Source organism: Eupeodes corollae, chromosome 2 (genome assembly GCF_945859685.1).
Source record: "Eupeodes corollae chromosome 2, idEupCoro1.1, whole genome shotgun sequence".
Lineage (NCBI taxonomy): Eukaryota > Metazoa > Arthropoda > Insecta > Diptera > Syrphidae > Eupeodes > Eupeodes corollae.
The window spans coordinates 73,459,539-73,472,717 of record NC_079148.1 but is presented as its reverse complement, the minus strand read 5'-3'; the positions used below and the strand labels follow the sequence as shown (position 1 = coordinate 73,472,717).

The following is a 13,179-nucleotide window of genomic DNA, read 5'->3' as shown; positions in this document are numbered from 1 at the left end:
AATCTACTTAAGAAACAATTTCACTACAAAAATGTTCTAAAAAATGAAAGGTTATTGAACTCAAAAATCACAAAAAAATTAAATATTTTTAGGCACTTCCTATGGTGACTGTAATTGTTGGAGGCCGCAACGCTAACAAAGATGAGGCTGACATTATTACATGCTGTGCTGGTGCCGATGCTCCAAAAAGAATTCAGATTAATTTGAAAAATGTACAATCTGGAAACCCAAAGTGAGTATATAGATTGAGATTAGAAATTCTTATGTATGTAAATACATAAATATAACCATAAAGTTTTAGCATATATCGAATACACAAAAGTTAAAAGTTAGTAAAAAAAAAAGAACTTTGTTAATTTCTGTATTGTTTTAGAGTAAGTCTAATGTTTTTTCTATTCAAAATTTTAAAATTGGTAGACCAAAATAAGTTCAAAAATAAAATTAAATATAATATAATATAATTTGAGTTTTATGATAGATATTACACAATCAGAAGTAATGTAATTTGCGTTGCCTTATTTTTTTGATATGTGATGTTTTAAGATTCTTTTATATATTTTCAATGCATCAAACATATAAAAACTAGTACAATTTGATAACGATAAAATAAACTAAGTATTTAAATTCCAACTTTCAACACCCGCACTAGATTTTTATACTTTTAAACTAATGAGAGTACAACAGTTGTTATGTTTTGTAGCTGGGAGTCCTTTAGTTAGAACATCAGCAGGCATCTCTTCAGTTTTCAAATATTCTAATTTTAATTTATTATCTTCTACAAGATCTCGAATGAAATGATGACTTATCGATGTGCTTTGAACGTGCGTTGTTTTTAGATATGTTTATTGCACTTTTGTTATCGCATTGCAATATAAGTTCTTGATTCCAATTAATTAGTTCCCGCAGTAAAGATTGAAGCCAAAGTGCTTCTGGAGATGTTGAGGCTAAGGCCATATACTTAGCCTCTGTGGTGGAGAGAGCGACAGTAGGTTGTTTCTTTGCATTCCACGAAATAGGTCCTCTGTTGTATTTAAAGAGATAACCTGTAATTGATTTTCTGTCATCTCAGTCACTAGCCCAGTCAGCATCCGAAAATCCTTCTAAACATCCTTCAATTTCTCGAGTGTATTCTACCTTGTAATTTATTGTTCCTTTTATATAACCGAAAAGTCGTTTAACCGCTATCCAATGAGATTTTGAAGGATTATTATTAAATCTTAGTAATATTATTATAAAATCTGGGCGACTTACTTGTGCTGCATATAAAATGCTTCCAATAGCTTCTTGATATGGAACGGTTTTCATGTAATCAGTTTCGTGTTTGCTTTGTTGATGTGTTTCTTTTATAAGCTTTTGGTTAATATCTAAGGGTGTGGATACCGGATTATAATCCTCCATGTTGAATCGATTGAGAATATTCTTTAAATATGTCCGTTGGTCTATCCATAACTTCCCCTTTTCTCGATCGCTAGTTATTTGCATACCAAGCACAAATTTAGCTTCTCCAAAATCTTTCATCTCGAACGACTTAGGCAAATTTTCTTTGATAATTCTTTTTTGTTCATCTTTGTTATTTGCAAAAATCAGTATGTCGTCTACGTGAATAGCAACGAAAGTTTTATCTGTGCTGTTTATCTTGTAATAAATACACGGATCGGTTTTTGATTGTTTAAGTCCAATTTTCTTTAAAGATTCATCCAATTTCTTATTCTTAACTCTGCTAGCTTGTTTGAGACCTTACAGTCATTTCTTGTGTTTACATACTCTAGTTTGAACATTATCAAAACCTTCAGTGAGATTCATGCACATTTCTTCGTTAAGTTAACTTTACAGGAAAGCAGTCACAACATCCATTTGATCGATATCCAACTTTAAAGTACCCTTATGGACGTGTAACTTACGACGGGAGAAAATATTTCTTCATAATCGATCCCTTTACGACCAATATAGCTTTATGTTTTTCGACATTACCACTTGCATCTTCTTTCGTCTTTAATGTCCATTTGGAATTCATGGCTTTCTTTCCTTTTGTTAAAGAAACTTTTTCCCATGTGTCATTTTTTAAAAGAGCATATTCATCGTTCATTGCTTTTTTCCAATCAGACATATGTTCGATCTTCATTGCTTCAGCTACTGTCTTTGGATCTTCATCATTGTTGCTGGCCACCTACGATAGATAACCTTATCTTTCAGGTGGATTTCTTATTCTGGTAAATTGTCTTATTCCTCTCTCAGATATGATTCCTTGTGAAGATTCTTCAACAATGAAATCACTGATGGAATTTCGTCTTCATTCCCCACTGAATCATATCCTGTAAAAATATCACATAAAATGTATCGTTTGTCTCACCATCTTTCGGAAAAATTTGCTCATAGAAAACTGCTTCTCGACTTATTATGACTTCTTTTTTCTTAACGTCTTAGAAGCGATATGATTTTGAGTGTGTGCAGTATCCGGTAAAAATTACTTCTTTTCCTTTGGCATGGAGTTTCTTCCTTTTTTCTTTTGGAATGTTAATAACTGCTTGACAACCGAAAACTTTAAGATGCTGCAGATTCACTCTTCTTCCACTCCAGATTTCTTCAGGTGTGTTTACTTTTGTACCTTTGCAAGGTGTTCTGTTCGTTAAATAAACTGCCGTATTTGCAGCTTAAGCCCTAAAAAGTTTGTGTAAACCAGACTGGATGGTAAGACAATGCACTTTTTCGATTATGGTTCTACTCATTCTTTCTGCCAACCCATTTTGCTGTGGAGAATATGGAACGGTTGTTTGATGTTGAATGCCCGCGTCTGCTAGAATCTTCTTCATTTTAAAATTGCAATATTCCTTTCCATTGTCGCTTCTAATGGCCTTTATTTGGTTAACATTCTGATTTTCTACAAAATTTTTGAACTCAAGGAACCTCTACCTCATTCTTGCTTTTAATGAAAAACGCAGACTTTTCTTGAAAAATCATCAATGAATAGAAGCATGTACTCTGAACCTCCAATTGATTTTTGTTCAACCGGACCACAAAGATCTGTGTGTACTAGTTCTAATATTGATTCTGCTCTAGTACCAATTGAGTTAAACGGCAGGCGTGCCATTTTACCTTTGATACATGTGATGCAATTGATTTTTGAACTATCGCAATCAATATTCTGCACCACTTTCGGAATCATAGCTTGTGTGGTTTCAATACTTGGATGTCCCACACGCTTGTGCCAAAGTTTAAAGTGTGAAGCTACATTTTTTGTAACATATGCACTTTGGTTGGGTGGTCTGTTGAGTCGGAACATATTGTTCACTAAGCTTGCAGTAGCAACAACATTACCTCTTTGGTATTTCACTAAACATCCGTTCTTGGAAAAAATCATTGAAAAACCCTTCTGAACAATTTTCGAGACATATAAAAGATTAATGCATAAGTCAGGAACGTGAAGGACTTCTAAAAATTCAACCTCACTTTCTTTGAATTTTCCAATAGATACCTTCATATCGACTTTACCTATACCTTGGACTTGCATTATTTGCAACAATTACCTCAGAGTTAAGATTTTCCGTCTTACTTAAAAAGCACTATTTGAGCAAATGTGAGCTGTCGCTCCCGAGTCGAAATACCATTCTTCTTTGTCAAGAGCCGTGACGAAAAAATATCCTAAATCGCATTATTCTTTTCTTGATGGTTTTTATTCTTTTTTGGACATTTAGCAGCAATATGGCCAAATTCATTCCAGTTGTAACATTTAGGACCCTTAAAGTTGTTATTCCCAAAGTTTTTCTTGTTCTTGCCAATAGAAGCAGTATCTTGACATGCAGCCAAATTAACGTCTTGAAGAAGTTTGGTTTAAATACTGTCTCCTGTAATAAGAATCCCAGAGCTTTGGATCCCCATTATCATTGGGTTGTATTCTTCGGGAAGACCAGCTAAAAGCATTGATCCTATCCATTCTTCAACCAGGTTAAGACCAACAGACCTGAGCTTGTAGGATGTATTTAAACATCTTTAACGTACGCATCTACGGTAGAGAACTCTTTCAATTTTGTAGAACAAAACTTTTGCTTAAGCCCAACTTTCCTCACAAGACCAGAATCTTGAAAAATTTTCTGGAGAGAATCCCAAATCTCCTTAGCGCTTTTGCAATGTCTTATATGAGAAAAATGAATGGATCTTTCAACAAGCAATATAAGCTCCGATTTTGCGTTTAAGAGTTTCGTTGCATCCTTCTTCATCTCATTACCATCAGAAACAGCCTTCTAAAGTCCTTTCATTTGGAAATAAGCTCCAACGGAAAATTTCCAGTCTTCGAAGTTTTCGCTTTCCCGAAGCTTTTCAATGCTGAAATTTGTTTCAGACATATTTTCTCAACACAAATTTCCTTATTATTTTGTTTTAAGATCGTGATAAGGCCCATTACCTGATGTTTTAAGATTCTGAACAGTAATAATATTTATTCTCAATACATCAAACGTATAAAATTCCTACAATTTGGTAACGATAAAATAAACTAAGTATTTAAAAACAAAGTATCAACTTTCAACAATATGCATAAACACATAATATACACCTATAACTAAGATAGGGCCAAACATTTTAGAACCGATTTTCGATTTATGTATTTATCTGGTGGAAGTGTTGTACCTGGAAACAAACAACAAGTTTATAAAATTAAAGGGTGAATTAGAAGCGAGCGTTGAAATTCCAAAATATTAAAACATAAACTACTTAAATAGGTTATATGAAAGTGTGTCACCTAAATGAGGCCACATGCAAAATTTTAGAAAAAAAATAATCAAATATTTGCATTTTATGAATAAACAACATTTATTTATACTGTTCCTTACATTACAAATGACTATGCCAGCCGTTTTGGGATACAACCGCTATAAGACGATTTGAAATGGAAATATTACATTTTTTTAATTATCACATAAAATTTCGATTTAGGTGTCCATGTCCTCAAATTGCCTGCCAACTTTATAAACTTTATGAAAAATCCATGGCCAAACGTTTCAATTGTGTGAAGGTGTGGTTATTAAAGGGGCCATGGTTTCTGATTAAATTCAACTTTTAACAAGTCCAAAAAACTGTGCTATAGTAGGCTATAATGGTAATGGTACACCTGATGTTCGGCTATGATGGCTTTCCAAAAAAAGCTGATTCTTTCTCAAATCATGAAAATACAACTTGTGACCATGATTGTTTTAAAATAAATAGAAAATATTTTTTTTCAACACTCTTTAAGATATTCTATACAAAAGTTCCTAAGACATAGCACTTGTAGGGACCTACATGGAAATATTCACAATTGCCTCATCAAAGTGGATCAGTTTTGTATACGCTGTTGATATTTTGAAATTCCAACTCTCGTTTCTAACTTTCCCTTTAAGTTTATGAATATTAAAACTATTCACAGGTAGTTAAATTGTCGGGGGACACAGAGGGGTATATTATTGTTAGCTAAGATAAAGAGTAAAGGTTCTAAATGACTACCCTAGGGAACTTCTGATTTGGCAATGAAAGAGTTAGAAACAAAACTTCTGAATTAAGCATAATGAGACTTGTTTTGTAGTACCCGTGGCATGATGGTTAGTACGTTGGAATAAGTTATGGATAATTAGGCTAGTTTTATGTATTTTTGTCTAGCTTTAAGATAGGTTAAGAATGAATTAATAAAAATAAATTAAAAAAAAGTACGTTGGAATATCATGCCATAGGTCTTGGGTTCGATCCCTGCCTATGCCATCTAAAGTCTTTTTACGGGTACTGCCTATTGCGAGGAATTGACAAATTCTCCAAGAGTAACTCTTGTCATGAAAAAGTGCTTTCACAAATTAGCCGTTCGGATTCGGCATATAAACTGTAGGTCCTCTCCATTCCTGACAAGATTACTCGCACACAGGAATGGTTGATAGTTGTAAATTACTAGGCTCTAGTTCTCAACGGACTGTTGCGCCACATAATTTATTTGTTTTTTAAGACTTGTTTTGAAGCTAAGAAGAAATCCATGTTATAAACTTAGGTGGAAATTCCATTACCTTAAGCTTAAATGTGAATGTTATGTCAGATGTGATATAATGAGAAATTTGGTCAAAAGAAGCTTCAGAATAATCAGTGTAAATAAAGTCTTACAAAGATCTTGAGTTTTAAGATTTAAATATAATTCAATCGAAAAATGTATACAAGTGATAAAATTGAAATGGATTTACAATGACCTCTTGACCAAAAACAGAATATCTACCTTAAAAAAGATCTCAAGAATAAAAGGTCATTATTAACTTCCCATAGAAAGATATTGGAATCGGTTCGATTTGTCAAATTGAAAATTTTGATATTTTTCGTTCCTACGTCCTTACGTTTGTGAAGTTTTTTTCGTCTTCCATAGCTAAAGAAACAGTAGAGATATCGACTTCAAATAAATTTTGTTTTACAGGTAATAAGGCAAAAAGGTGCAGGAAGGACTCTCGACAAAATTGCGTGGGTTGTTCTTTTACCATTATTTAAAAAAAGTGAAAATGAAAAATAACGCTGACACAACAATTACATTTAAAATTATGTATTTTGACGTGATATCTAATATATTTTTGTAAAAAATGAATTTTTTTTTTTTAATTTGAAATAAAATAAAAACTGAATATTTGTCACCTCGAATGTTTTACGAACACAAAACGATTTTATCTCCAAAATGAGTTTGTGCAACGAAAACTAACTTTTTTGACAACTATTAACGTTTTGAGAAAAATAAAATTGACAGTTTTTTTACAAAAAATAAAAAAAATTAATAAAAGTTGGAAAAAATTGATTTTCGATTCAAATATCTATTCAAAAAACAAAGATGGCTTTATACTAATTTGATCTTATAATAAATGCTGCTTTCAACATTTGGTACAGTTTTGAGAAAAATCGAATTGACAGATTCTTAACAAAAGAATAAAAACCTAAAAATACTAAAAGTTGTTAAAAAAATGATTTTCGACTCAAATATTTTGTCATTAATTTGAGATATTGGCTTCAAAATATTTGTATCTTAAAAAAAATACTGTTTTCAACATTCAATTTAGAGAAAAATCAAATCGACTTTTCTTTTAAGCGAAAACCTAAGAAAAATATTTGCTAAAAGTTCGTAAAAAATTGACTAAATTATCTTTTCATTATGAAAAATATTGGCTTCAAACTAATTTTTTCCCACAGATAATATCGTTTTTGATATTTAGCAAATTTTGTATAAGAATCCACCTGTTCCTTTTTTGCATAAAGAAATTAAAATCTACAAAAAATAGTACGCAAATTTGTTAAAAAATTGAAGTTCGGTATTGACTTCAAATTAATTTCATTTATCCAATTTTTAATTGTTTATATAAGAATTTTAAGCAATGCAACTTAAATTGTTTAAAATTGGTTTTCGACTAGAAATCTCGTTAGCAAAAATAGATTTTGAAATCAAACTTTTTCATCACATACAAAATATTGTTAGCATCAAAGCCTCTTTTTTAAAATTAACGTGCTCTCAAGAGATTATTAATACCCTTAACATGTTTAAAATTTAAACACAGTGCGAGTTTTAGGAAAATAGGAAAGGATTAAAGAGGAGATACCGTTGCATTTAAGACTTAAAGTTTTTTCAGATTCTTGATGTGCTGTTTAAAAAAGAATCTCTATACTTGACAGTACGTCCGAAATTGAGTTCAAGCTTAAACTGATGAATATTACGACAAGATGTTTTAAGGGGGGAATGCAACTACCTAATTCGACAGTACACTATTTGTAAAACAACGAAAGTCATGAAACATTGCGGCAGTGTTCGAGTGATGCAATTGTTTCTATTTTTTGGATCATATGCCAAATACTTAAACCTGTTTTAGTTGCTCCCTCTCAAATATTCGAGTTACATTCAAGTTTTGGATGAACGAAGGCTTCGTAAATTACAGCTAGATCAGAAGGAGATCTTGGACGTTCAGAGAAAGCATTTTTAGCAATACCGAATTTATGAATATGTCACGAGCTACATTATGCATACAGATATCAATTTGTACAAAAAATTAACGTATAAATTTAAATTTATTGAAAATAAATGTTAGAACCTTAAAAAACAAAAAGTATACATATAACATATTTTTCCTCAATAGTCCAAGTGCACAATATTAATAATATTGTGTTTCTATTCTTAAAAGGTAACTTTGTTATGCGCCTGTTTATTTTATTGCCCCCATTCATTTGTACCTTGACGCACTGCATGTTTTTTATTTTATAAAATTCTAGAATATAGTGTTATAAAACTTTATGGTATTTTGATTTTTAGATGGGCAAACTATGTTAAAGGAGTTATTCATTGCTTTGGCCATTCAGTTCCTGGTTTCAATGCAGTAATTGTGAGCAATGTACCCATGGGCGGTGGTTTGTCAAGCAGTGCAGCACTGGAGGTTGCAACACTTACATTCCTAGAACAACTTACTGGCAAGTTGGCCGAAAGGTAACTCAAACAAAAGTCGAATACAGTTTCATCTATACTTATATATCCGTAAATTGAACATTCGTCGGATGTTTGTATTTTTTATTTAAAAGTGTCTCTTTCTCCACCGAAGGGGTACACTTCACTCGGATATGGTGATGTGGATGAATGATTTAATATATTTATTTTTTTATTTTACAATACAGCAATTCTAGAAGAGCACTGATATGCCAGGATGCTGAACATAAGTTCGTGGGTATGCCATGTGGAATAATGGATCAGATGATATCCGTTGCCGGAAAAAAGGATCATGCATTGCTTATCGATTGCAGGTGAGTGGTTCCTACAATATATACCCATATCTATAGTGGTTTGGGTTCGGTGGTGGTATTTATTGAATAAAATAAATATTGAAAGGTAGTTAAATTGAATTCCATGAGACTTGATAGTTTCAATGCGCGAATTAATTTTTAATTTTTTTGGTTGAAAACAAATTTCAGTTTACATCCGTGCGTCGCTCACAGGAAAGTCAGGAAATATTATTTTGTATATGATGTCCATCACTTACACACACATACATATGTGAAAAGTCTTTATATTTAATGAGTTCCGCGTAGCTTTATTATACATATACGAGTACATTTGAATTTAACATGAATAAGTAATTGGAATGTTAAGAAATTCTAAACTGCTTCCGCTCCAACCGAGGCATTTTATTTCGTTATTTAAATAAAAAAATATATTCATTGGCCATGGCTGGATTCTGGAATAGAGTCGATTTATAAGATTAAGCGATATAATTTTTGTCTTTAAAAAGCTTATTTTTTGATGTATCGGTTTCTGGATAATATTTCCGATTAGTCGAATTGAAAATGTCAGCATTGGCCTATTTTTATGTGTCACTACATTCTCAAAATAAATCTTTTTTAAAAAAATACCGGTAAAGATGATAATATCAAAATGTACAGAAAGAACTTTATACTGTACATCAATTAAAATATATCACTTGAGCAAATTAAAATTTGTCAGCTGCAATATAATTCTTACAATAAACAATCTTATAATAATTGTATATAACAAAGAATAACGCATTTGACGATTGTTAAAATAAGATAAGAACATAGAAACTCACACTAAAAAAACTATTCAACGTGTGAAAGGAAAAAGGTTTAAAATTAAAGTTTTGATTCGATACTTTTCGAAGTTTTTAGATTTTTTTGTGTAAACTTTCCCAGTTTTTAACTTTAGTTAAAATGAAATTGTAAAATCGGGATCATTTGTGCCATTTTGATACGATACTGAAATTATACATAATTTTAACATAATTTCATTTTTAAAGTAATAATTAAATTACTCAGAATGTGCAAAAAGATATACAAACCAATCTAAGATATTTTTGGAAGTTTATTAATAACTAGCTTTTAACCGCGACTTCGTTCTCATTAGATACTTTTTTTGGATAGTAGTGTGACAAAAACCTGAGCTGTACTTTTTTGTACGTATGTTTGAATTGTGCCGAGATGGGATGAGGACATACTAAGTGTGATTGTCATCGGTAAGGTTAGTTTAATAAATTTTAAAAAGAAGATAGGTTACTGCAATACATTTGTATATACGACGTAAACATTTTGTGGGTTTGAGACTCGTGAGAACGGTATCTATATATAATTGTTCATGAAAAAAACAGGTTTTTTTCCAAAAATACACCTGCAACTTTCAGCTCTTGTCCCTAAACGTTATTTATTGTTTTTGCAAATGCTGCTTTCAGAGGAAACTGCGCTCTTTTAAACTGAAACGGCAAATCGGTTGGAATTATCGGAATTCGGGGAATTAAAACATTTTTTACTATTCCAGTCATGATTATAGCTTTTATAATATTTCTTCTGTAGTCGTGTACCATTACATTAACTTTGGTGCATCAATATTTCTCATTAACAGGACTGGAACACCAACCTTCAATCTCAACTTATGAGAAGGCACCCCTGATAATTCCAAAGAATTAAGAAACTCTATGAGGTATGATGTGACTTGCTCCGTGTCCATAACGCGTTGTCTACTGAGAGATATTCAACGATATCTCCACCAAAGTCCGACAAAATTTGTTCGTTTATCTGGCTAACTATCTCATTAATTGGACTTAAAATTGCCCTCTCACACAACCACGATTGCCCATATTTCTATGCAGGTTTGGATAAACATTACTTTTTAATTGATATAAACAACTCAACGTTATCGATCCGTAATATCCGATTGTATGCTGTTGGCATACAATCTTCTCCGATTCTTAGAAAAGCAGCGGCATATTGTCCTGCTTGAGAATAATTGTGTAGCTGTACTCGCATATTCGTAGTCCGACAAAACTTTTTTAAATGTACCTAAACACAGATGCTTACAAACATGCGTTTATTTCATCTGCCGTTGTACCTCTAGTAATTACCGGCAGGGTCTGTCTAAGGTCGCCAGCTGAGAGAACCACCATCCCTTCCATGATATCCCGGTAATTCTTGATGTCTTTCAGTGTACGTGGGACATTGTACATTCATCCCAAACCAACAATTTACACTGCTGCAACATTCTTCAATGCTCACTGCTTTTGCTGATATTACATACTGGCGTTTCCTCATCAGCTAAGTTCAACGGCAGTTTCAGAACAGAATTTTCTGTCCGTTTACCACTTAGCAGCATAGCTGCTATTCCTGAGGAAGTTACTCGTACTGCTAAAGCATCTCCATTGTTTTTCCGAATTTGGGCTAGAAATAGATTTAAAAATAATCTTCTCTGCTGGAAATTTTGTGTATAACTGTGTCAAAAAATATTTTTTGTTCTAAGCATCGACTGTTATTCTCTGCAAGTTAAACATATTCGCCAACCTATTTCATAGGGGTTGGGAATTCGTTGTTTTTCCGACGTCAAAAGTAACTCATGTCCTTTCTTAGGTCTCAAACTATGTCTTCACCAAATTTCATTTAAATCTGTTCAGTAGTTTAGTCGTAAAAGCGATCGGCCCTTCTGAATTTTAACATAGCAATGCGTCATTTTACCGGTGTAAAAAGTAGCCTATGTCCTTTCTCGGATATCAAAATATCTAAATACCAAATTTCATGCAAATTGGTTCAGTTGTCTAGGCGTGATTGAGGAACATAGTTACTTTGACATTTATAATATTAGTATGGATTAAAGAAAATATTGTTCTAACCTAACATGTTCTCAAGCTAAAACCTCGTTTCAAGTAGCGATCAACGGGTTATAACTTAATATTTTGTCAGGCTTCTTCTAAAGTGCTTCAATAGTGATACTTCAACTGTGATACTTTTAACTGTGATGGCATATATTGTGATAGTTCAACTTGAGCTAGATTTGACTTTTTAGATCTAGTCTTTGATCTTTTGAAATCACTTACTTATTTTACTGTTGTGAACTTTAATAATAAATGCCAAGTCTTGATGGTATATCATCATCTTTTTTGAAAAACTGTGTACGTCGTCTGCCGTTTCCTTTGTCCATTCTTTTTATTTCCTCAATATCTTCTTCAGTATTTCCGTCTATTTGGAAAAATTTTACTTATAAAAAGTCGAAATTAAACATTATAGTTCTGTAGCTACTCGTAGATTACCTATTATGCCTAAGCTCTTTGAATCTATTATTTGTGAACCACTTCGGCACGATCTTAGCAAGGGCCGTTCTACTGTCACATTTTTAACGGAACTAGTTGAAAGCTGTATTGGCTCCTTTAAATACAGAAATTAATTAGATTTTATTTTTACAGTTTACAGAGTTTTGCTTTGTTAAATGGAAAAAGATGGGTTTTCGTGAACAATTCCTTAAATGGCTTCAATTTTTAACCATTACCTTCTACAGAACATGTTTCATTTGAGTGCGATTTGTATTGTTGACAGTAACTTGAAAAATTCATCTTGGGCAAAAAATGGAATTAACTCGTGAACATTTTAGTGCGATTATTTTTCATAACTTTCGACGTGGATTATCAAGACAAGTGTGCAGCGGTGAACTTAATTCTTTCTACAGCAATTAAGCAACCTCCTAAAGCACCGTAAAAAAAACTAGTAAAACGAATTCAATCATGGTCGTAGTTCGCTTCATGACGAATTCCGTGAAGGCCGTCCAAATCGGTTGTTGTGCCACAAAATATCGATGCATGTTACATATCGTGTGGTAGAGGCATCTATGGGCTTTAGTATGACTAGCTATCAATAACATATTACATAAACATTTGGCCGTGAAAAAGTTTTTTTCGCGTTAGATCCCACAAAATCTGACAAACGCTTAAAAGAAGGCTCGTTTCGATTGGTGCAATAAGAAATGGTGAAAAAATACGGTCAAGGTGCATCAAAGGCTGTGTATATCACGAATCATTGATCTATACGTATGAGCCCGTTACAAAACAACAATAGACTAAATGGGTCTTCCAAGATGAGTCAAATACAACAAAAGTTGTTCGCGGAAGATGCACATCAAAGCAAATGGTTGCCTGTTTTTTTGGCACTACCGATCACGTGCCGACAGTAACGTTAGAGCAACGCAAGTCGGTCAATTCTGAATAATGGTATACGACCAATTTTTTGCGCGAAGTCATCAGAGAAATTCGAAAAACGCAGAAGAAGAGGCGAATCATTCTTCATCAATACAATGCAAGCTCTCCCGCATCGGCTCAAACAAAGGAATTCTTGACCAGCCAAATCATCAAATTAATGGTTCATCTACCGTACAGTCCTGATTTGGCACCCAAT

The 13,179-nt window shown here is 32.7% G+C and overlaps 1 protein-coding gene across 1 annotated transcript in view; it reads left to right on the top strand.

Annotated features, from left to right (window-relative positions):
* Window positions 1–13,179, top strand: part of LOC129947557 (galactokinase-like) — a 79,469-nt gene that overhangs the window by 14,093 nt on the left and 52,197 nt on the right. The window contains exons 3-5 of the mRNA XM_056058159.1: window positions 93–232; window positions 8,282–8,452; window positions 8,638–8,763. Of these exons, the coding sequence (XP_055914134.1) occupies window positions 93–232; window positions 8,282–8,452; window positions 8,638–8,763 (437 nt within the window). The remainder of the gene's footprint in view (window positions 1–92; window positions 233–8,281; window positions 8,453–8,637; window positions 8,764–13,179) is intronic.